This window comes from Salmo salar, chromosome 18 (assembly GCF_965601325.2).
Source record: "Salmo salar chromosome 18, fSalSal1, whole genome shotgun sequence".
Taxonomy (NCBI): Eukaryota; Metazoa; Chordata; class Actinopteri; order Salmoniformes; family Salmonidae; genus Salmo; species Salmo salar.
Genome location: NC_138308.1, coordinates 45,519,963 through 45,547,145, shown reverse-complemented (window position 1 = coordinate 45,547,145; position 27,183 = coordinate 45,519,963). Strand labels below are relative to the sequence as shown.

General features: G+C 42.4%; 1 protein-coding gene across 2 annotated transcripts in view; it reads left to right on the top strand.

Annotated features, from left to right (window-relative positions):
- The window catches only part of LOC106613940 (dedicator of cytokinesis protein 1), a 733,517-nt gene that overhangs the window by 647,636 nt on the left and 58,698 nt on the right, over positions 1–27,183 (top strand). For both annotated transcript variants that reach the window (XM_045701156.2, XM_045701155.2), the window contains exons 44-46: positions 190–276; positions 8,543–8,719; positions 9,371–9,454. In XM_045701156.2, the coding sequence (XP_045557112.1) occupies positions 190–276; positions 8,543–8,719; positions 9,371–9,454 (348 nt within the window). The remainder of the gene's footprint in view (positions 1–189; positions 277–8,542; positions 8,720–9,370; positions 9,455–27,183) is intronic.

Sequence of the window (27,183 nt, the reverse complement as noted above, 5' to 3'; positions counted from 1 at the left end):
CCATTTCATTCCCTCTCAGGTACATTTAACGTCAACAGGAAATGTCTGTCTGTAAAACCGTAGCAGGAAAGAACAACCGTTATCTGTCTCTATTCTAAGTGCTCCTGTCTGTCATACGTTCATCTCCATGAAGACAAAAATATCTTTACAACTTGTTCTCTTTTATTGTGTTTTATTGTCTTTTTCCAGAACATGTGGATTGAGCGAACCACTTACACCACGGCCTACAAACTGCCTGGAATACTGCGATGGTTCCAAGTCAGGTCTGTCTCCACGGTGAGTGTGTGTCTGTCCACGTCAGGTCTGTCTCCACGGTGAGTGTGTGTCTGTCCACGTCAGGTCTGTCTCCAGTGAGTGTGTGTGTGTCCACGTCAGGTCTGTCTCCACGGTGAGTGTGTGTCTGTCCACGTCAGGTCTGTCTCCACGGTGAGTGTGTGTGTCCACGTCAGGTCTGTCTCCACGGTGAGTGTGTGTCTGTCCACGTCAGGTCTGTCTCCACGGTGAGTGTGTGTGTGTCCACGTCAGGTCTGTCTCAACGGTGAGTGTATGTCTGTCCACGTCAGGTCTGTCTCCAGTGAGTGTGTGTGTGTGTCCACGTCAGGTCTGTCTCCACGGTGAGTGTGTGTCTGTCCACGTCAGGTCTGTCTCCACGGTGAGTGTGTGTGTGTCCACGTCAGGTCTGTCTCAACGGTGAGTGTGTCTGTCCACGTCAGGTCTGTCTCCACGGTGAGTGTGTGTCTGTCCACGTCAGGTCTGTCTCCACGGTGAGTGTGTGTGTGTCCACGTCAGGTCTGTCTCAACGGTGAGTGTGTGTCTGTCCACGTCAGGTCTGTCTCCACGGTGAGTGTGTGTCTGTCCACGCCAAGTCTGTTTCCACGGTGAGTGTGTGTGTGTCCACGTCAAGTCTGTCTCCAGTGAGTGTGTGTGTGTCCACGTCAGGTCTGTCTCCACGGTGAGTGTGTGTGTGTCCACGTCAGGTCTGTCTCCACGGTGAGTGTGTGTGTGTCCACGTCAGGTCTGTCTCCAGTGTGATGAGCGTGGGCTCCAGGCAGACATTACTAATCAAATCAGGATCTGTGGCCAACGCAGTGGATCCATCTGATGTGATCTACTTAACCTGTAGACAGCAGTACAGACCCTGTGTAGACAGCAGTACAGACCCTGTGTAGACAGCAGTACAGACCCTGTGTAGACAGCAGTACAGACCCTGTGTAGACAGCAGTACAGACCCTGTGTAGACAGCTGTACAGACCCTGTGTAGACAGCTGTACAGACCCTGTGTAGACAGCAGTACAGACCCTGTGTAGACAGCAGTACAGACCCTGTGTAGACAGCAGTACAGACCCTGTGTAGACAGCAGTACAGACCCTGTGTAGACAGCTGTAGACAGCAGTACAGACCCTGTGTAGACAGCTGTAGACAGCAGTACAGACCCTGTGTAGACAGCTGTAGACAGCAGTACAGACCCTGTGTAGACAGCTGTACAGACCCTGTGTAGACAGCTGTACAGACCCTGTGTAGACAGCAGTACAGACCCTGTGTAGACAGCAGTACAGACCCTGTGTAGACAGCAGTACAGACCCTGTGTAGACAGCTGTAGACAGCAGTACAGACCCTGTGTAGACAGCAGTAGACAGCAGTACAGACCCTTTCCAATGCCAGCGCTGCTCATCCATTTACCGTTTAGCGTTTAAAGTCGGGGATAAACCCTTCTACACTTCTGGAACCTTTTCACATCAACACAATGTCTCAGTCATTAGGCTTTCATTCTTTGTTGTTCAAAATAGCACCCTGATATTGGGAATTACATGACAGAGAGGAAAAATACAGGAACGGAGAGAGAGAACAGGACTAGAGAGAGAATACAGGACTAGAGAGAGAATACAGGACTAGAGACAGAATACAGGAACGGAGAGAGAAAACAGGACTAGAGACAGAATACAGGAACGGAGAGAGAATACAGGACTGGAGAGAGAATACAGGACTGGAGAGAGAATACAGGACTGGAGAGAGAATACAGGACTGGAGAGAGAATACAGGACTGGAGAGAGAATACAGGACTGGAGAGAGAATACAGGACTGGAGAGAGAATACAGGAACGGAGAGAGAATACAGGACTGGAGAGAGAATACAGGACTGGAGAGAGAATACAGGACTAGAGACAGAATACAGGAACGGAGAGAGAATACAGGAACGGAGAGAGAATACAGGAACGGAGAGAGAATACAGGAACGGAGAGAGAATACAGGACTGGAGAGAGAATACAGGAACGGAGAGAGAATACAGGAACGGAGACAGAATACAGGAACGGAGAGAGAATACAGGACTAGAGACAGAATACAGGAACGGAGAGAGAATACAGGAACGGAGAGAGAATACAGGAACGGAGAGAGAATACAGGACTGGAGAGAGAATACAGGAACGGAGAGAGAATACAGGAACGGAGAGAGAATACAGGACTAGAGACAGAATACAGGAACGGAGAGAGAATACAGGAACGGAGAGAGAATACAGGAACGGAGAGAGAATACAGGACTAGAGACAGAATACAGGAACGGAGAGAGAATACAGGAACGGAGAGAGAATACAGGACTAGAGACAGAATACAGGAACGGAGAGAGAATACAGGAACGGAGAGAGAATACAGGAACGGAGAGAGAATACAGGAACGGAGAGAGAATACAGGACTGGAGAGAGAATACAGGAACGGAGAGAGAATACAGGAACGGAGAGAGAATACAGGACTAGAGACAGAATACAGGAACGGAGAGAGAATACAGGAACGGAGAGAGAATACAGGAACGGAGAGAGAATACAGGAACGGAGAGAGAATACAGGACTAGAGACAGAATACAGGAACGGAGAGAGAATACAGGAACGGAGAGAGAATACAGGACTAGAGACAGAATACAGGAACGGAGAGAGAATACAGGAACGGAGAGAGAATACAGGACTAGAGACAGAATACAGGAACGGAGAGAGAATGCAGGAACGGAGAGAGAATACAGGAACGGAGAGAGAATACAGGAACGGAGAGAGAATACAGGAACGGAGAGAGAATACAGGAACGGAGAGAGAATACAGGACTGGAGAGAGAATACAGGACTGGAGAGAGAATACAGGACTGGAGAGAGAATACAGGACTGGAGAGAGAATACAGGAACGGAGAGAGAATACAGGACTGGAGAGAGAATACAGGAACGGAGAGAGAATACAGGAACGGAGACAGAATACAGGAACGGAGACAGAATACAGGAACGGAGACAGAATACAGGAACGGAGAGAGAATACAGGAACAGAGAGAGAATACAGGAACGGAGAGAGAATACAGGAACGGAGAGAGAGCCCGGTTTCAATCCGAGCACAGCATCGATCAGAGCACAGCATCGATCAGAGCACATCATCGATCTGAGCCCAGGATCAATCCGAGCACAGCATCCTTTGAATATTTCATTATTTGTTCCAAAACCAAATCCAGTATTTAGTGTAATTAGACTGAGTATTCTGGAATCAATGATGCTTTATTTGTCAATTTTATTAATCCCTTTCTTGTCAGATCTGGTGAAGAGGAGGGGATCTCTCTCTATCTCTACTCTCTCCGTCTCTAACTCTGTCTCTACTATCTCTACTCTCTGTCTCTAACGCTCTCTACTTTCTCTCTCTACTATCTACTCTCTCTGTCTCTCTACTATCTCTACTCTGTTTCTAACTCTCTCTCTCTACTATCGCTCTCTCTGTATCTCCCTCTCTCTACTATCTCTCTAGTTTCTCTACTACCTCTCTCTCTACGGTCTCTCCCTACTCTTTCTCTCTACTATATCTCTCTACTATCTCTCTCTCTCTACGGTCTCTCCCTACTCTCTCTCTCTACTATATCTCTCTACTCTCTCTCTCTACGGTCTCTCCCTACTCTCTCTCTCTACTATATCTCTCTACTCTCTCTCTCTACGGTCTCTCCCTACTCTCTCTCTCTCTACTATATCTCTACTATCTCTCTCTCTCTACTGTCTCTTTCTCGCCCTCTCTCTCCATCCTCCACTTCCCCCTCTCCTTCTCAATTCAATGTAATTACATTTAAGGGCTTTATTGTTATGGGAAACATATCATTTTATTTAACTAGGCAAGTCAGTTAAGAACTCTCTCACAGCATGGTCTCCCTTGCTATGTTTCCTATTCAGATCTCACAGGTTATTTTTCAGCAGTGCTAATGTACCCTTCAATAGAGACTTTATTACAGTCTCTACAGAATACTATACTATACTATACCATACTAGACAATACCATACTATACAATACCAAACAATACTATATAATAATATACTATACAATACTATATGGTACTATACTATACCATATGATACCATGCTATACCATACTATACTATACTATACAATACTATATCATGCCATACTATACAATACAATATCATACTATACAATACAATGCAATACAAAACTATACCATACAATATAATACCATACAATACTATACTATACAATACTATACTATATAATAATATGCAATACCATACAACACTATACCATACCATACTATAATACACCATACCATACAATATTATACAATACAATACTATACTATACAATACTATACTATATAATACTATACAATACCATACAACACTATGCCATACCATACTATACCATACCATACAATATTATACAATACAATACTATACTCTATAATACTATACAATACCATACAACACTATACCATACCATACTATATCATGCCATACTATACAATACAATATCATACTATACTATACCATGCAATACTATACCATACTGCACTATACCATACTCTACTATGCTATATCATACAATACTATACCATACAATATTATACCATACAATACTATACTATACAGTACTATACTATATAATAATATGCAATACAATGCAATACAATACTATACCATACAATATAATACCATACAATACTATACTATACAATACTATACTATATAATAATATGCAATACCATACAACACTATACCATACCATACTATAATACACCATACCATACAATATTATACAATACTATACTATACAATACTATACTATATAATACTATACAATACCATACAACACTATACCATACCATACTATACCATACAATATTATACCATACAATACTATACTGTACAATACTATACTATATAATAATATGCAATACCATACAACACTATACCATACCATACTATAATACACCATACCATACAATATTATACAATACAATACTATACAATACTATACTATATAATACTATACAATACCATACAACACTATACCATACCATACAGTATTATACAATACAATACTATACTATACAATACCATACATTTACATTTACATTTAAGTCATTTAGCAGACGCTCTTATCCAGAGCGACTTACAAATTGGTGCATTCACCTTATGATATCCAGTGGAACAACCACTTTACAATAGTGCATCTAAATCTTTTAAGGGGGGGGGGGAGTTAGAAGGATTACTTTATCCTATCCTAGGTTTTCCTTAAAGAGGTGGGGTTTCAGGTGTCTCCGGAAGGTGGTGATTGACTCCGCTGTCCTGGCGTCGTGAGGGAGCTTGTTCCACCATTGGGGTGCCAGAGCAGCGAACAGTTTTGACTGGGCTGAGCGGGAACTGTGCTTCCTCAGAGGTAGGGGGGCCAGCAGGCCAGAGGTGGATGAACGCAGTGCCCTTGTTTGGGTGTAGGGCCTGATCAGAGCCTGAAGGTACGGAGGTGCCGTTCCCTTCACAGCTCCGTAGGCAATCACCATGGTCTTGTAGCGGATGCGAGCTTCAACTGGAAGCCAGTGGAGAGAGCGGAGGAGCGGGGTGACGTGAGAGAACTTGGGAAGGTTGAATACCAGACGGGCTGCGGCGTTCTGGATGAGTTGTAGGGGTTTAATGGCACAGGCAGGGAGCCCAGCCAACAGCGAGTTGCAGTAATCCAGACGGGAGATGACAAGTGCCTGGATTAGGACCTGCGCCGCTTCCTGTGTGAGGCAGGGTCGTACTCTGCGAATGTTGTAGAGCATGAACCTACAGGATCGGGTCACCGCCTTGATGTTAGTGGAGAACGACAGGGTGTTGTCCAGGATCACGCCAAGGTTCTTAGCACTCTGGGAGGAGGACACAAGGGAGTTGTCAACCGTGATGGCGAGATCATGGAAGGGGCAGTCCTTCCCCAGGAGGAAGAGCAGCTCCGTCTTGCCGAGGTTCAACTTGAGGTGGTGATCCGTCATCCACACTGATATGTCTGACAGACATGCAGAGATGCAATTCGCCGCCTGGTTATCAGAAGGGGGAAAGGAGAAGATTAATTGTGTGTCGTCTGCATAGCAATGATAGGAGAGACCATGTGAGGATATGACAGAGCCAAGTGACTTGGTGTATAGCGAGAATAGGAGAGGGCCTAGAACAGAGCCCTGGGGGACACCAGTGGTGAGAGCGCATGGTGCGGAGACAGATTCTTGCCACGCCACCTGGTAGGAGCGACCTGTCAGGTAGGACGCAATCCAAGCGTGGGCCGCGCCGGAGATGCCCAACTCGGAGAGGGTGGAGAGGAGGATCTGATGGTTCACAGTATACAACACTATACCATACCATACTATAATACACCATACCATACAATATTATACAATACAATACTATACAATACTATACTATATAATACTATACAATACCATACAACACTATACCATACCATACAGTATTATACAATACAATACTATACTATACTATATAATACTATACAATACCATACAACACTATACCATACTATAATATACCATACAATACTATGCCATACTACACTATACTATACCATAACATACTAAACTGTACTATACTATACAGTGCAATACAATACTATACCATGCAATACTTTACAATACCATACAATAATTTACTATATAATACTATAGTAGACTATACAGTACCATACAACACCATACTATGCCATGCAATACTATACCATACTACACTATACCATACAATACTATACAATACTAGACAATGCAATACAATACTATACCATACAATACAATATTATATCATACAATACTATCAAATATAATAATATACAATACCATACAACACTATACTATACCATACCATACTGTAATACACCATACAATACTATGTCATACTACACTATACTATACCATACTATACTGCACTGTCCTATACTCAACAATGCAATACAATACTATACCGTACAATACTATACCGTGCAATACTAAACTATACAATACTATACCATACAATACTATACTATACAATACTATACTATATAATAGTATATAATACCATACAACACTATACCATACTATAATATACCATACAATACTATGCCACACTACACTACACCATACCATACTAAACTGTACAATACTATATTATACAGTGTAATACAATACTATACCATACAATACTATACCATGCAATACTTTACAATACTATACTATATACTACTATAGTGGACTATACAGTAACATACAATACCATACAATACTATGCTATACAATACCATACAATGCTATACTATACCATACCGTACTATACCATACCATACTCTGCTATATCATACTATACTACACAATACTATACAATACAATACTATCCCATGCAATACTATACAATACCATACTTTACTATATCATACTATACAATGCTATACAATACAATACTATCCAATGCAATACAATACCGTCCTCTACTATATCATACTATACTATACAATACTATACAATACAATACTATCCCATGCAATACTATGCTATACAATACCATACTCTACTATACAATACTATACCATACTATGCAATACAATAATATACCATACCATAATATAATGTACTATAGTATACAATACTATACCATTCAATATAATATTATACCCTGCAATACCATACCATACTATACAATACTACACCGTATTATACTATGCCGTACAATACTATACTATACAATACAATACCATACAATACTACAATATAATACAATATTATACAATACCATACAATATTATACTATAGTATACCATGCTATACTACAGGGCCCTTCTCCCACGGTATATTGTCACCCAGATGAGGTGGGAACAGCGTGATTGACATTTAAAGTCAATGTTCCCACGTCAGCAATCCAGAATGAATGGATTCCATAGTCTCTCTAAATCCTTCCATCTGATGCCGGTCTTAAAGAGGCTAGCCAGGCGCAGATTGGAGATTTGTCACCCTGCCAGGCAGTCACACTGATCCTTCTAAATTTTGGAGAAAAAACATCTTAAAACTGTAATTTACTCAGGACAATCCACAAAATGTTCTACCATTGTCGTCACTCGTCTGTCCCAGAGATTCAGACATCAGAACCCCTCAGGTAGATGTTCTCTATAATCCTCTGTCTCTCTGTTGTTATACTGTAGATTGGAGTTAAAATGTCTCTCACTCACAGATGGACCTCAACCTGAAATGAATCAGAACTTATAACCTTCTTTTACTTCCTGCTTCCTGTGTTCAGGAGGAGATCAGCCCATTGGAGAATGCCATGGAGACGATGCAACTGACCAATGAGAAGATCAGCAACATGGTGCAGCGTCACCTGAATGATTCCAACCTTCCCATCAACCCCCTCTCCATGCTGCTCAACGGTATCGTGGACCCCGCTGTCATGGGCGGTTTCACCAACTACGAGAAGGTAGTGTGTGTGTGTGTGTGTGTGTGTGTGTGTGTGTGTGTGTGTGTGTGTGTGTGTGTGTGTGTGTGTGTGTGTGTGTGTGTGTGTGTGTGTGTGTGTGTGTGTGTGTGTGTGTGTGTGTGTGTGTGTGTGTGTGTCATCATGGGTGGGTCATCATGGGTGGGTCTACCTTACTTAGCTAATGAATACAGCTTTAGTTATTCATTGTGAACTCAACACAACAACCATAGTTTGCTTGAACTCTCTGATCATAGTGGTTTGGAATGTCTTCCCCATGTAGAAAAATACAACCTTCATACAGAAGACAAAAGATTGTTTCTGTAATGAGTTCTGACTTCCCCTCTCTCTCTCCCCTCTTCACCCTTTCTCTCCTCTCTCCTCCCTCTCCTCTCTCCCCCTCTCCTCTCTCTCTCCTCTATCCCCCTCTCCTTTCTCCCCCTCTCTCCTCTCTCCCCCTCTCTTCTCTCTCCTCCTCTCCTCTCTCCCCCCTCCTCTCGCCTCTCCTCTCTCCTCTCTCCTCTCCCCCCCTCTCTCCTCTCCCCTCTTTCTCCTCTCTCCTCTCTCCACCCTCTCTCCTCTCCTATCCACTTTCCTCTCTCTCTTCTCTCCTCTCTTCCCTCCCCTCTCTCACCTCTCCTCTCCTCTCTCCAGGCATTCTTCACAGAGAAGTACCAGGGGGATCACCCTGAGGACCAGGAGAAACTGGAGAAACTGAAAGACCTCATCGCATGGCAGGTTAGACTCACGCGCACACAAACCACTCTACCACACTCCAGGACTGTGGAGTGTGGTAGTGTTACACCCTCCCCAACTGACTGACACACACACACACACACACACACACACACACACACACACACACTGAAAGACCTCATCGCATGGCAGGTTAGACTGACACACGCATACACTACCGTTAAAAATTGTGGGGTCACTTAGCCTCTCTAGGCTAGGCGGGACGAATTCGTCCCACCTACGTAACAGCCACTGCCAGCCTGTGGCGCGATTTTCAAAACCTTAAAAATCCTATTACTTCAATTTCTCAAACATATGACTATTTTACAGCCATTTAAAGACAAGACTCTCGTTAATCTAACCACACTGTCCGATTTCAAAAAGGCTTTACAACGAAAGCAAAACATTAGATTATGTCAGCAGAGTACCAAGCCAGAAATAATCAGACACCCATTTTTCAAGCCAGCATATAATGTCACCAAAACCCAGAAGACAGCTAAATGCAGCACTCACCTTTGATGATCTTCATCAGATGACAACCCTAGGACATTATGTTATACAATACATGCATGTTTTGTTCAATCAAGTTCATATTTATATCAAAAACCAGCTTTTTACATTAGCATGTGACGTTCAGAACTAGCATACTTCCGGGGAATTCGCTAACATTTTACTAAATTACTCACGATAAACGTTCACAAAAAGCATAACAATTATTTTAAGAATTATAGATACAGACCTCCTCTATGCACTCGATATGTCCGATTTTAAAATAGCTTTTTGGTGAAAGCACATTTTGCAATATTCTAAGTACATAGCCCAGGCATCACGGGCTCGCTATTTAGACATCCGGCAAGTTTAGCACTCACCATAATCATATTTACTATTATAAAAGTTTGATTACCTTTTGTTGTCTTCGTCAGAATGCACACCCAGGACTGCTACTTCAATAACAAATGTTGGTTTGGTCCAAAATAATCCATCGTTATATCCGAATAGCGGCGTTTTGTTCGTGCGTTCCAGACACTATCCGAAATAGTAAAGAAGTGTCGCGCGCATGGCGCAATTCGTGACAATAAAATTCTAAGTATTCCATTACCGTACTTCGAAGCATGTCAACCGCTGTTTAAAATAAATTTTTACGACATTTTTCTCGTAGAAAAGCGATAATATTCCGACAGGGAATCTCCTTTTCGGCAAACAGAGGAAAAAATCCCAAAGGCGGGGGCGGTCGGGGTCACGCGCATAAGCCAGTGTCCCTTGATCGGCCACTTGAGAAAGGCGATAATGTGTTTCAGCCTGGGGCTGGAATGACGACATTCTGTTTTTTCCCGGGCTCTGAGCGCCTATGGACGACGTGGGAAGTGTCACGTTAGAGCAGAGATCCTTAGTAAATGATAGAGATGGAAAAGAAGTTCAAGAAATGGTCAGACAGGCCACTTCCTGTAAAGGAATCTCTCAGGTTTTGACCTGCCATTTGAGTTCTGTTATACTCACAGACACCATTCAAACAGTTTTAGAAAATGTAGGGTGTTTTCTATCCATATGTAATAAGTATATGCATATTCTAGTTACTGGGTAGGAGTGGTAACCAGATTAAATCGGGTATGTTTTTTATCCAGCCGTGTCAATACTGCCCCCTATCCTAAACAGGTTAGAAACGTTCTTGTTTTTGAAAGAAAAGCACATTTTTTTGTCTATTAAAATAACATCAAATTTATCAGAAATACAGTGTAGACATTGTTAATGTTGTAAATGACTATTGTAGTTGGAAACGGCTGATTTTTTTTAATGGAATATCTACATAGGCGTACAGAGGCCCATTATCAGCAACCGTCACTCCTGTGTTCCAATGGCACGTTGTGTTAGCTAATCCAAGTTTATCATTTTAAAAGGCTAATTGATCATTAGAAAACCATTTTGCAATTATGTTAGCACAGCTGAAAACTGTTGTCCTGATTAAAGAAGCAATAAATCTGGCCTTCTTTAGACTAGTTGAGTATCTGGAGCATCAGCATTTGTGGGTTCGATTACAGGCTCAAAATGTCCAGAAACAAATAACTTTCTTCTGAAACTTGTCAGTCTATTCTTGTTCTGAGAAATGAAGGCTATTCCATGCGAGAAATTGCCAAGAAACTGAAGATCTTGTACAACATTCTGTACTACTCCCTTCACAGAACAGCACAAACTGGCGCTAACCAGAATAGAAAGAGGAGTGGGAGGCCCCGGTGCACAACTGAGCAAGAGGACAAGTACATTAGAGTGTCTAGTTTGAGAAACAGACGCCTCACAAGTCGTCAACTGGTAGCTTCATTAAATAGTACCCGCAAAACACCAGTCTCAGTCAACAGTGAAGAGGCGACTCCGGGATGCTGGCCTTCTAGGCAGAGTTCCTCTGTCCAGTGTCTGTGTTCATTTGCCCATCTTAATCTTTTGTTTTTATTGGTCGCACTGCTTCCTAATCACTTAAATTCTTCATATTGAAGCCAGCCGCACCAATTTTTTGGAGGAAACACCGTCCAACTGGCGACCAAAGTCAGCTTGCAGGCCCCCGACCCACCACAAGTAGTCGCTAGGCCCCGATGAGACAAGGAAATCCCGACTGGCCCAAACCCTCCCCTAACCCGGAGGACGCTGGGCCAATTGTTCGCCGCTCCGTGGGTCTCCCGGTCAGATGCTTACGACCATCCGCCATCCCCGTCCATAATGCACTAACAAAACCGGGACTTACTTCACTGTAACAGCGCTCACTGTTGTCCCTAGTGGCCAGTTTCCATGTCATCTCCCCATGTCCTCAGACAAGGATGGACTTCAAATACTAACTTGTATCACGGGTGACCTGGCTGATTTTAAAACAATTCCACATGTTAGCTTAGTAGAAACCCAGCCCCGGGACCTTAGACCGTAAGGGGACTGACACTAAGCTGCGTCTTATTCTAACAGTTTTAGAAACTTCAGAGTGTTTTCTATCCAATGCTACCAATTATATGCATATCCTAGCTTCTGGGCCTGAGTAACAGGCAGTTTACTTTGGGCACGTCAGTCATCCGAACTTCCGAACACTGCCCCCTAGCCCGAAGAAGTTATTAAGACTGACACTAAGCTGCATCTAGGCAACCCATCAGAATGGTTAACCCCACATGTGTACCAGTGGAGGTAGGTGTCACTTTAAATTGGAGGACAGGTTCATTGTAATGGCTGCAATGAAATGAATGGAAAGGTATTTAACACTTTACAAGGATCCCGTCCTCTGATTTCTCTCTCCACCAGCCCCCACTGATATGTATGTCTATATGGTATAAAACCTGCCTTTCACTATTGTCTGAACAATAAGCTGGGAGGATGGAGATTACTGTGTATGTTGTATATGTCATGGCGTTTTCTTCTGGCCCCGTGGACACCAGTGTAAAAACACTGCAGCAGAACAATGTCTCTGAAGAGGGTTATCTATTTTGAGAACAGAACACACAGGCTATGCCGTGCGTGAAAAGCCTTATCCCGTAGCTAATAGGTAATTGCCTGAGGTTACTCGGGCAAAAAAAACTAGTTTAGCTTTGAAAACAAGATTGAAAAAACATTGAGTCACAGATTGATTCTAACTGGGCCGTATGTAAGAATAGGATATGAATGTGAAAAGTGTGTAAATACTATTTTTGTTGTCTATTAGTTCCTATATATACAGTGCCTTCGGAAAGTATTCAGACCCTTTGACTTTTTCCACATTTTGTAACGTTACAGCCTTATTCTAAAATGGATTAGATTTTTTTGAATCTCATCAATCTACACACAATACCCCATAATGAAAAATCAAAAACTGGTTTTTAGAAAAGTTTACAAATGTATTAAAAATTAAAAGAACTGATACCTTATTTACATAAATAAATATTCAGACCCTTTGCTATGAAACTTGAAATTGAGCTCAGGTGCATCCTGTTTCAATTGATCATCCTTAAGATGTTCCTCCAGCTTGATTGGAGTCCACCTGTGGTAAATTCAATTGATTGGACATGATTTGGAAAGGCACACACCTGTCTATATAAGGTCCCACAGTTGCCAGTGCATGTCAGAGCAAAAACCAAGCCATGAGGTCGAAGAACAAAATGTGGAAAGGAGTAAATGAATGTGAATACTTTCCGAAGGCACTGTAACTTGTATTTTATTGTTTAATTTAGAATTGTATGAGTTCTGTAGAGTTCTGAAGCATTCTATAGTTCTGAAGCATTCTATAGTTTTGAAGCATTCTATAGTTCTAAAGCATTCTACAGTTCTAAAGCATTCTACAGTTTTAAAGCATTCTTTAGTTCTGAAGCATTCTATAGTTCTATTGCATTCTACAGTTTTAAAGCATTCTATAGTTCTAAAGCATTCTATAGTTCTATTGCATTCTACAGTTCTGAAGCATTCTATAGTTCTGAAGAATTCTATAGTTCTGAAGCATTCTATAGTTCTGAAGCATTCTATAGTTCTAAAGCATTCTATAGTTCTATTGCATTCTATAGTTCTAAAGCATTCTATAGTTCTAAAGCATTCTACAGTTCTAAAGCATTCTACAGTTTTAAAGCATTCTATAGTTCTAAAGCATTCTACAGTTCTAAAGCTTTCTACAGTTTTAAAGCGTTCTATTCCAAAGTTAACGTTTGGAATGAAACCAGTGAGTAAAATAACAGCATGGTTCTGCTGCCTGCTCTGCACCCTCAGAAAGCCTGGAGGGAGTGTTTACACACCGACACACACGGCAGAGCTTTAATCAGCTCATTGTAGCACAGCCTCTGAGATCAATAACCTTCTCTCCTTCTTTCCCTTCCTCCTCCCCCCTCTTCCTTCTCTCTCCCTCTCCCCCCTCTTCCTTCTCTCTCCCTCTTCTCTTCCTTTTCTCTCCCTCTTCTCTTCCTTCTTTCTCCCTCTCCTCTTCCTTCTCTCTCCCTCTTCTCTTCCTTTTCTCTCCCTCTTCTCTTCCTTCTCTCTCCCCCCTCTTCCTTCTCTCTCCCTCTTCTCTTCCTTTTCTCTCCCTCTTCTCTTCCTTCTCTCTCCCTCTTCTCTTCCTTCTCTCTCCCTCTCCTCTTCTCTTTCACACCATCTTTGTTCCTGGGAATATTGTGATGGCCGCGGGGAATGAAACAAGCTCTAATGTTCCGGTTTTTAACTGTCCAAATATAAACCTGGTGTCAGGAATGCTGTATCGATCTATGGAGAAACACAAAAGATCATTTTGTTATTCCAGGGAATCCACAGCGTATATACATACACACACACACACACACACACACCACACACACACACACACACACACACACACACACACACACACACACACACACATACAATTTGTTATTTCAGCTAATGATGCATAGAATGTTCCATGCCTGCTTTAGTGTATGGTTGTTCACTAATTGGTTGTGTACTGGAAATACAGCAGGCTATGACGCACACACCCACACACACACCCTCTAGTGCTCAGCGATGAAATGAAATGTTGATTCTTTTTAGTTTTTTTAACAAGTAATTGACTGACGTCGGTTAAATTATTTAAATTCCATTTGATTTTGTTTTCTGTGAGCTTGATGGTCAGTTTCTGTAGAGATAAATCAGATCAATCCTGAACTGTGTCATGTAGTAGGGAGTTGTAGTTTCTGTAGAGATAAATCAGATCAATCCTGAACTGTGCCATGTAGTAGGGAGTTGTAGTTTCTGTAGAGATAAATCAGATCAATCTTGAACTGTGCCATGTAGTAGGGAGTTGTAGTTTCTGTAGAGATAAATCAGATCAAACCTGAACTGCGCCATGTAGTAGGGAGTTGTAGTTTCCGTAGAGATAAATCAGATCAATCCTGAACTACGCCATGTAATAGGGAGTTGTAGTTTCTGTAGAGATAAATCAGATCAATCCTGAACTGTGCCATGTAGTAGGGAATTGTAGTTTCCAACAGGCCAATCTTCAACATAGTTTAGAGCAGAAAATGTGGTAATTAATTACAATGACCATGTACTCCCACTTAACCCTTTGACGCCTACGATCACATATCTGTGATCATTGTTGAGTGGTCCCTGCAACGTACCATCGCAAACATGTGATTGGACAGAACATCAACAGAACGTATGATTTAACAAACGTGTATAAACAGCAGTGTTGTCTGAAATGTTTTTCACTGATGGGAAAGAAAGGTCTTATTCCTCAATTCTACTTTTTATTGTAAAAGATAAATGTGAACTTCATCATCCAAGCATCAAACAGAACACATCCACAGCCTAACTCATTCCATTAACCAGTTTAAATAACAGGTTGCACTTACAAACAAACAAACACAAAAAAATTGGCGACCTAACAGCTAGACTTGTTTGTAATGTTACTACATCTCTGGTGAGTAGAAGGGAGAAATGTAATATTGTTTAGAAAAAGAGATGTGTGTCAGCTAAGCTAACAGGAGCTAAATTCTTTATGATGGCAGCCATTTTGGTTATGTTTGACAACCGAAAAAAAACCTCCCTAATCCCAGAATGCCATTCACTATAAGACGCAAATAAACAAAGTCAAAGATGGTTGCACCCATTGCATGAAAAATATGAACTTAGTTTGGCCACTTTTCATCATATTGCAAATCTTCGATATACAATCGTGGCCAAAAGTTTTGAGAATGACACAATGACACTGAAATTTGCTGCTTCAGTGTCTTTAGATATTTTTGTCAGATGTTACTATGGAATACTGAAGTATAAGTACAAGCATTTCATAAGTGTCAAAGGCTTTTATTAACAATTACATGAAGTTGATACAAAGAGTCAATATTTGCAGTGTTGACCCTTCTTTTTCAAGACCTCTGCAATCCGCCCTGGCATGCTGTCAATTAACTTCTGGGCCACATCCTGACTGATGGCAGCCCATTCTTGCATAATCAATGCTTGGAGTTTGTCAGAATTTGTGGGTTTTTGTTTGTCCACTTGCCTCTTGAGGATTGACCACAAATTCTCAATGGGATTAAGATCTGGGGAGTTTCCTGGCCATGGACCCAAAATATCGATGTTTTGTTCCTCGAGCCACTTAGTTATCACTTTTGCCTAATGGCAAGGTGCTCCATCATGCTGGAAAAGGCGTTGTTCGTCACCAAACTGTTCCTGGATGGTTGGGAGAAGTTGCTCTCGGAGGATGTGTTGGTACCATTCTTTATTCATGGCTGTGTTCTTAGGCAAAATTGTGAGTGAGCCCACTCCCTTGGTTGAGAAGCAACCGCACACATGAATGGTCTCAGGATGCTTTACTGTTGGCATGACACAGGACTGATGGTAGCGCTCACCTTGTCTTCTCCAGACAAGCTTTTTTCCGGATGCCCCAAACAATCGGAAAGGGGATTCATCAGAGAAAATGACTTTACCCCAGTCCTCAGCAGTCCAATCCCTGTACCTTTTGCAGAATATCAGTCTGTCCCTGGTGTTTTTCCTGGAGAGAAGTGGCTTCTTTGCTGCCCTTCTTGACACCAGGCCATCCTCCAAAAGTATTCACCTCACTGTGCGTGCAGATGCACTCACACCTGACTGCTGCCATTCCTGAACAAGCTCTGTACTGGTGGTGCACCAATCCCGCAGCTGAATCAACTTTAGGAGACGGTCCTGGCGCTTACTGGACTTTCTTGGGCGCTCTGAAGCCATCTTCACAACAACTCTCCTTGAAGTTCTTGATGATCCGATAAATGGTTGATTTAGGTGCAGTCTTACTGGCAGCAATATCCTTGCCTGTGAAGCCCTTTTTGTACAAAGCAATGATGATGGCACGTGTTTCCTTGCAGGTAACCATGGTTGACAGAGGAAGAACAATAATTCCAAGCACCACCCTCCTTTTGAAGCTTCCAGTCTGTTATACAAACTCAATCAGCATGACAGAGTGATCTCCAGCCTTGTCCTCGTCAACACTCACACCTGTGTTAACGAGAGAATCACTGACATGATGTCAGCTGGTCCTTTTGTGGCAGGGCTGAAATGCAGTGGAAATGTTTTTGGGGGATTCAGTTCCTTTGATCACTCTTCATAACATTCTGTAGTATATGCAAATTGCCATCATACAAACTGAGGCAGCAGACTTTGTGAAAATTAATATTTGTGTCATTCTCAAAACTTTTGGCCATGACTGTACTTATTACAGTGGTTTGGCAGATTTTGGTTAAACCATTTTATAGAGGTTTGTGGGAGAGTTCATTTCATTTGTGGGGGATTTTAAGTCCATGGAGGGTAGAAATGGGGGAAGCTATTGTGGGGGCGATACGATGCAGGAAATATTACTATGATGGGGGATTTATCAATGAATTGGGGGCAAACACAGGAGAAGATTATAAGCTACATAAAACTCCTTGAAAGGGGGGTCTGACCTGGCAACCCTGAGTAACAATAGTTACATTCTAAGTCAGTCGAGGGAACCATTCCTTCATCTCGTTTTGTTGAAACGTCTTTGGTCTGACAGACATTTCCGTGACAACCAGAATGCGTTGTATGATGTCAACAAACATGGCGTCACACTGCTAGCACACTGTGTTGTAGTAGTGTTGTCTACTACTTCTATGGTGTGCTAGAGTAGAAACGACAACACCATGTACAGAAACTATAATGAGCATGTGTTTGATAGGAACAGTTATTATTATTAGTAGTAGTAAGGAAAACAACAATGAAGGCAATGTGGGCACCAGATGGATAATGTGCCGGGGGGGCGGGTTTGTGCAAGTACTTTATCTGGGGAAACACTGGGGGAGTGCTTGGACTCTCGTCAAAGAGAGAAGTTTGTCCGCCTCAAGCATAAATTGGAAATCTTTGACTTCAGTGCATTCAAAACAACTGGGAACTCTGGAGGAAAACATTTGCTCCAACTAGGAAAAATCGTTTTGAACGGTCATCCAACTCGGAATTACAACTCGGGAACTCAGGCCTCTTTTCTAGAGCTCCGACTTTTCGACCTGAAGATCACTGACGGCATGATTTTACCTTGTATTTTTCCGAGTTCCCAGTTGTTTTGAACACGGCATAACTGCCCTGTTGCATAACGATCACATTTTGGAACAGTGAGGGCATTCTGACATCACACGCATACATTTTTTTTTTTTTACTGGAACTCACGAGTGAAAAGGTTGAACTTGTCTGGTCTAGTAAGTAGATGTAGATGTCTACCTCGTTCCCTAGGTGACTCATACAGAGTAGATGTCTACCTCGTTCCCTAGGTGACTCATACAGAGTAGATGTCTACCTCGTTCCCTAGGTGACTCATACAGAGTAGATGTCTACCTCGTTCCCTAGGTGACTCATACAGAGTAGATGTCTACCACGCTCCCTAGGCTAGGTGACTCATACAGAGTAGATGTCTACCTCGTTCCCTAGGCTAGGTGACTCATACAGAGTAGATGTCTACCTCGTTCCCTAGGCTAGGTGACTCATACAGAGTAGATATCTACCTCGTTCCCTAGGCTAGGTGACTCATACAGAGTAGATGTCTACCTCGTTTCCTAGGCTAGGTGACTCATACAGAGTAGATGTCTACCTCGTTCCCTAGGCTAGGTGACTCATACAGAGTAGATGTCTACCTCGTTCCCTAGGCGGGCTAGGTGAGCTCGAGGTAGGGCAGAGTAGTTGTCTACATCGTTCCCTAGGCTAGGTGACTCATACAGAGTAGATGTCTACCTCGTTCCCTAGGCTAGGTGACTCATACAGAGTAGATGACTACCTCGTTCCCTAGGCTAGGTGACTCATACAGAGTAGATGACTACCTCGTTCCCTTGGCTAGGTGACTCATACAGAGTAGATGACTACCTCGTTCCCTAGGCTAGGTGACTCATACAGAAATATATTTATATTAGCTCCATTCACGCACACATACAGAGACGCAGAGGCATGCACACTCGCACTCACACACACACACACAGAGACACACACACATAGAGACACAGAGGCATGTACACTCGCACTCACACACACACTCAGAGACACGCACACATAGAGACACAGAGGCATGCACTCTCTCACGCTCAAACACACACACATTTGGCGTCATTTTATTTTTAGAGCGTTGACATGCTCGACATATCTTCCTCCTGGGATCTCTGTGGAGTCCTAACCTCTTTTGCAATGTACCTTCAGAAAATAATATTCTTTTGAGTTGACAGATTTGGGGTGGAAGTTTCTCTTTTCCCCTCCAATTAGAATTTTGCAATGTGTGCTGTTGACTTTCCCTCTGTTTGACTTTGACGTGATTTTAGTCATCTGAGTGGTTGATGAAGGACCGTTAATACTGTGACAGTTTCCTGTTGTGCAGGTGGTTTAGTCATCTGAGTGGTTGATGCTTTAGTTTTAGTCAGCGGTTAAACAGAAACACCAGGTCAGACACCCCACTTCACTGCTTTAGTTTTAGTCAGCGTTTAAACAGAAACAGCAGGTCAGACACCTCACTTCACTGCTTTAGTTTTAGTCAGCGTTTAAACAGAAACACCAGGTCAGACACCCCACTTCACTGCTTTAGTTTTAGTCAGCGTTTAAACAGAAACACCAGGTCAGACACCCCACTTCACTGCTTTAGTTTTAGTCAGCGTTTAAACAGAAACACCAGGTCAGACACCCCACTTCACTGCTTTAGTTTTAGTCAGCGTTTAAACAGAAACACCAGGTCAGACACCCCACTTCACTGCTTTAGTTTTAGTCAGCGTTTAAACAGAAACACCAGGTCAGACACCCCACTTCACTGCTTTAGTTTTAGTCAGCGTTTAAACAGAAACACCAGGTCAGACACCCCACTTCACTGCTTTAGTTTTAGTCAGCGTTTAAACAGAAACACCAGGTCAGACACCCCACTTCACTGCTTTAGTTTTAGTCAGCGTTTAAACAGAAACACCAGGTCAGACACCCCACTTCACTGCTTTAGTTTTAGTCAGCGTTTAAACAGAAACACCAGGTCAGACACCCCACTTCACTGCTTTAGTTTTAGTCAGCGTTTAAACAGAAACACCAGGTCAGACACCCCACTTCACTGCTTTAGTTTTAGTCAGCGTTTAAACAGAAACACCAGGTCAGACACCCCACTTCACTGCTTTAGTTTTAGTCAGCGTTTAAACAGAAACACCAGGTCAGACACCCCACTTCACTGCTTTAGTTTTAGTCAGCGTTTAAACAGAAACACCAGGTCAGACACCTCACTTCACTGCTTTAGTTTTAGTCAGCGTTTAAACAGAAACACCAGGTCAGACACCCCACTTCACTGCTTTAGTTTTAGTCAGCGTTTAAACAGAAACACCAGGTCAGACACCTCACTTCACTGCTTTAGTTTTAGTCAGCGTTTAAACAGAAACAGCAGGTCAGACACCTCACTTCACTGCTTTAGTTTTAGTCAGCGTTTAAACAGAAACACCAGGTCAGACACCTCACTTCACTGCTTTAGTTTTAGTCAGCGTTTAAACAGAAACACCAGGTCAGACACCTCACTTCACTGCTTTAGTTTTAGTCAGCGTTTAAACAGAAACACCAGGTCAGACACCCCACTTCACTGCTTTAGTTTTAGTCAGCGTTTAAACAGAAACACCAGGTCAGACACCCCACTTCACTGCTTTAGTTTTAGTCAGCGTTTAAACAGAAACACCAGGTCAGACACCCCACTTCACTGCTTTAGTTTTAGTCAGCGTTTAAACAGAAACACCAGGTCAGACACCCCACTTCACTGCTTTAGTTTTAGTCAGCGTTTAAACAGAAACACCAGGTCAGACACCCCACTTCACTGCTTTAGTTTTAGTCAGCGTTTAAACAGAAACACCAGGTCAGACACCCCACTTCACTGCTTTAGTTTTAGTCAGCGTTTAAACAGAAACACCAGGTCAGACACCTCACTTCACTGCTTTAGTTTTAGTCAGCGTTTAAACAGAAACACCAGGTCAGACTTGTTTTCTGCTGCCGTTGCCGTGGTGACAGGGATTTACAGTTCTCTTCTGTTGTGGTACCTTGGTTTCACAGTAACTTTATGCAGTTTCTACTAACATGGCCCCCCTTTTGTCTCCTGAACACAATACAATAGAGGCAGGATACTTGTCCACATGATTAAACATGTATATAATGTAGTAAAAATGACATTGTAACAAATTAGCAGTTACTGCCTGTTTGCTTGGTAGGGCAGCACAGGATGAACACGCAGTAATATAATAATAATATGTGTCATTTAGCAGACTCTTTCATCCAAAGTGTTATGCGTTTTACACACGGATGGTCCCGGGAATCGAACTCACTATCACGGCGTTGCAAGAGTCATTCTACCAACTGAGCTACAGAAGACCCACAGGAACATGACAAATAGCACATGATCTGTAAACCTATCATAGACAGCATTATGGGTCAGTGTAGTTACTGTAGATAGACAGCATTATGGGTCAGTGTAGTTACTGTAGATAGACAGCATTATGGGTCAGTGTAGTTACTGTAAATAGACAGCACATGGGTCAGTGTAGTTACTGTAGATAGACAGCATTATGGGTCAGTGTAGTTACTGTAGATAGACAGCATTATGGGTCAGTGTAGTTACTGTAGATAGAGAGCATTATGGGTCAGTGTAGTTTCTGTAGATAGACAGCATTATGGGTCAGTGTAGTTACTGTAGATAGACAGCATATGGATCAGTGTAGTTACTGTAGATAGACAGCATTATGGGTCAGTGTAGTTACTGTAGATAGACAGCATTATGGGTCAGTGTAGTTACTGTAGATAGACAGCATTATGGGTCAGTGTAGTTACTGTAGATAGACAGCATTTTGGGTCAGTGTAGTTACTGTAGATAGACAGCATTATGGGTCAGTGTAGTTACTGTAGATAGACAGCATTATGGGTCAGTGTAGTTACTGTAGATAGACAGCATTATGGGTCAGTGTAGTTACTGTAGATAGACAGCATTATGGGTCAGTGTAGTTACTGTAGATAGACAGCATTATTGGTCAGTGTAGTTACTGTAGATAGACAGCATATGGGTCAGTGTAGTTACTGTAGATAGACAGCATTATGGGTCAGTGTAGTTACTGTAGATAGACAGCATTATGGGTCAGTGTAGTTACTGTAGATAGACAGCATTATGGGTCAGTGTAGTTACTGTAGATAGACAGCATTTTGGGTCAGTGTAGTTACTGTAGATAGACAGCATTTTGGGTCAGTGTAGCTACTGTAGATAGACAGCATTATGGGTCAGTGTAGTTACTGTAGATAGACAGCATATGGGTCAGTGTAGTTACTGTAGATAGAGAGCATATGGGTCAGTGTAGTTACTGTAGATAGACAGCATATGGGTCAGTGTAGTTACTGTAAATAGACAGCATATAGGTCAGTGTAGTTACTGTAGATAGACAGCATATGGGTCAGTGTAGTTACTGTAAATAGACAGCATATGGGTCAGTGTAGTTACTGTAGAACATGGGATCATATAAACACTGGAGTAGAACAGCAGGATGTGGCCCAGAAGTTAATTGACAGCGTGCCAGGGCGGATTGCAGAGGTCTTGAAAACGAAGGGTCAACACTGCAAATATTGACTCTTTGCATCAACTTCATGTAATTGTCAATAAAAGCCTTTGACACTTATGAAATGCTTGTAATTATACTTCAGTATTCCATAGTAACATCTGACAAAAATATCTAAAGACACTGAAGCAGCAAACTTTGTGGAAATTAATATTTGTGTCATTCTCAACTTTTGGCCACGACTGTATACTCTACTAACCTGTACTAATACTGGAGTACAGGACAGCAGCTTAGTTATAGTACAGTATACTCTACTACCCTGTACTAATACTAGAGTACAGGACAGCAGCTTAGTTATACTACAGTATACTGTACTAGAGTACAGGACAGCAGCTTAGTTATACTACAGTATACTCTACTACCCTGTACTAATACTAGAGTACAATTGAGCAGCTTAGTTATACTACAGTATACTGTACTAGAGTACAGGACAGCTGCTTAGTTATACTACAGTATACTCTACTACCCTGTACTAATACTAGAGTACAGGAGAGCAGCTTAGTTATACTACAGTATACTCTACTACCCTGTACTAATACTAGAGTACAGGAGAGCAGCTTAGTTACACTACAGTATACTGTACTAGAGTACAGGAGAGCAGCTTAGTTACACTACAGTATACTGTACTAGAGTACAGGAGAGCAGCTTAGTTACACTACAGTATACTGTACTAGAGTACAGGAGAGCAGCTTAGTTACACTACAGTATACTGTACTAGAGTACAGGAGAGCAGCTTAGTTATACTACAGTATACTGTACTAGAGTACAGGAGAGCAGCTTAGTTACACTACAGTATACTGTACTAGAGTACAGGAGAGCAGCTTAGTTACACTACAGTATACTGTACTAGAGTACAGGACAGCATCAGTTCATAGCAGTAGAAGCAGGACAGTATAGTTAAGTGAAGCAGTAGTTACAGTAACATACACCCTTCCCATAGCGCACTACTGTTGACCAGAGCCCTTAGGGTGAAAGGGTGATATTTGGTACACATACCTAATCCTCGAGCTGAGCAGGGTCCATAATGTGTCCAATCAGAAACCCTCTGTATCACGGGTCCTCTGAGGTCATTTACCTACGTGTACCAAGTGGTATTGTGTTGGCTTTACCAGGCCAACCATATGTGTAGAGTCAGATTAAAGGCCTGTCTCAGCATCATGAGGTGTTATGGAATGTGTTGGCGTTGCCAGGCCAAACCATATGTGTAGAGTCAGATTAAAGGCCTGTCTCAGCATCATGAGGTGTTATGGAATGTGTTGGCATTGCCAGGCCAAACCATATGTGTAGAGTCAGATTAAAGGCCTGTCTCAGCATCATGAGGTGTTATGGAATGTGTTGGCGTTGCCAGGCCAAACCATATGTGTAGAGTCAGATTAAAGGCCTGTCTCAGCATCATGAGGTGTTATGGAATGTGTTGGCATTGCCAGGCCAAACCATATGTGTAGAGTCAGATTAAAGGCCTGTCTCAGCATCATGAGGTGTTATGGAATGTGTTGGCGTTGCCAGGCCAAACCATATGTGTAGAGTCAGATTAAAGGCCTGTCTCAGCATCATGAGGTGTTATGGAATGTGTTGGCGTTGCCAGGCCAAACCATATGTGTAGAGTCAGATTAAAGGCCTGTCTCAGCATCATGAGGTGTTATGGAATGTGTTGGCGTTTCCAGGCCAAACCATATGTGTAGAGTCAGATTAAAGGCCTGTCTCAGCATCATGAGGTGTTATGGAATGTGTTGGCGTTGCCAGGCCAAACCATATGTGTAGAGTCAGATTAAAGGCCTGTCTCAGCATCATGAGGTGTTATGGAATGTGTTGGCGTTGCCAGGCCAAACCATATGCGTTAAGTCAGATTAAAGGCCTGTCTCAGCATCATGAGGTGTTATGGAATGTGTTGGCGTTGCCAGGCCAAACCATATGTGTAGAGTCAGATTAAAGGCCTGTCTCAGCATCATGAGGTGTTATGGAATGTGTTGGCGTTGCCAGGCCAAACCATATGTGTAGAGTCAGATTAAAGGCCTGTCTCAGCATCATGAGGTGTTATGGAATGTGTTGGCGTTGCCAGGCCAAACCATATGTGTAGAGTCAGATTAAAGGCCTGTCTCAGCATCATGAGGTGTAATGGAATGTGCAGGTCTTCTATCTGCGGTAACCTAACAGGATTCTGTCACCTAGGGTAACCGTATTCTAATCTGTTGCCATGCCACCACTGTGCTGTTATATCATCCTCTTCCTGATGATGATACTATAAAAAGACACGGGTATCCTGGGAAACGGTGTGGATCTTGCCACAGCACTTTCTCTCCTTCAAGCTCTCTCTCTCTGTCTCCTTCGCTCTCTTTTTCTCACCTTTTCTCTTTCCCCCTCATCACTTTTTCTCTATTTAACTTTCTGTCTCTCTCTCTCTCACTCTTCCCCTCCTCTCTTTTTCTCCACCCTTTCCCCCTCCCTCCTCTCCTACTTTTTCTGTGTTGCTCTCTCCCCTACTCCCTCTCTATCCACCCTCTATCCTCCCTTAATTTCTCTCTCTCTGTCTCTCTCTCTCTCTGTGTGTGTCTCTCTCTGTGTGTGTGTCTCTCTGTGTGTCTCTCTCCCTCTCTCTGTCTCTCTCTCCTCTCTCTGTCTCTCTGTGTGTCTCTCTCCCTCTGTCTCTGTCTCTCTCCTCTCTGTCTTCCTGTGTGTCTCTCTCCCTCTGTCTCTGTCTCTCTCTCCTCTCTCTGTCTTCCTGTGGTGATGATGAAGGTGGTTAATATCAGAGGAGATCCTCTGAGGGTGACTGTAAAGCCTCATCTCATCCATCTTCATATAGCGGAGAAGCTTTTACTGTAGTTTGTGTAACAGAACACATCAACAAACAGTCCACTGCTTTGTGACATCCCAAAGATAAACCTCTGTCTCTGTAAGGTGAACCCTATAGGCCAGCCCTGTCCATCATCACACATGTGGCCCTTTGTATTAGTTGAGTCAGTAGCAACTCCCCCACACGCTGTTACCTCGGACCACTGTAGCACATACATGTCCTTAACATAGAAACATGGGAATATACTACATCTGAAATTGTCAATAAAAAGCATTTCAAAATGACACATTATGTTGTAAAATAGGTCCAGGAACTGTGATAACTGGGTCAGTCTCAATAGTTCCAGGACCTGTTATAACTGGGTCAGTCTCAATAGTTCCAGGACCTGTTATAACTGGTTATGTCTCAATAGTTCCAGGACCTGTTATAACTGGGTCAGTCTCAATAGTTCCAGGACCTGTTATAACTGGTTATGTCTCAATAGTTCCAGGACCTGTTATAACTGGGTCTGTCTCAATAGTTCCAGGACCTGTTATAACTGGTTATGTCTCAATAGTTCCAGGACCTGTTATAACTGGGTATGTCTCAATAGTTCCAGGACCTGTTATAACTGGTTATGTGTCAATAGTTCCAGGACCTGTTATAACTGGTTATGTGTCAATAGTTCCAGGACCTGTTATAACTGGTTATGTGTCAATAGTTCCAGGACCTGTTATAACTGGTTATGTGTCAATAGTTCCAGGACCTGTTATAACTGGGTATGTCTCAATAGTTCCAGGACCTGTTATAACTGGTTATCTCTCAATAGTTCCAGGACCTGTTATAACTGGGTCAGTCTCAATAGTTCCAGGACCTGTTATAACTGGTTATGTCTCAATAGTTCCAGGACCTGTTATAACTGGGTCAGTCTCAATAGTTCCAGGACCTGTTATAACTGGTTATGTCTCAATAGTTCCAGGACCTGTTATAACTGGGTCTGTCTCAATAGTTCCAGGACCTGTTATAACTGGTTATGTCTCAATAGTTCCAGGACCTGTTATAACTGGGTATGTCTCAATAGTTCCAGGACCTGTTATAACTGGTTATGTGTCAATAGTTCCAGGACCTGTTATAACTGGTTATGTGTCAATAGTTCCAGGACCTGTTATAACTGGTTATCTCTCAATAGTTCCAGGACCTGTTATAACTGGTTATGTGTCAATAGTTCCAGGACCTGTTATAACTGGTTATGTCTCATTAGTTCCAGGACCTGTTATAACTGGTTATCTCTCAATAGTTCCAGGACCTGTTATAACTGGGTCAGTCTCTATAGTTCCAGGACCTGTTATAACTGGTTATGTCTCAATAGTTCCAGGACCTGTTATAACTGGTTATCTCTCAATAGTTCCAGGACCTGTTATAACTGGGTCAGTCTCAATAGTTCCAGGACC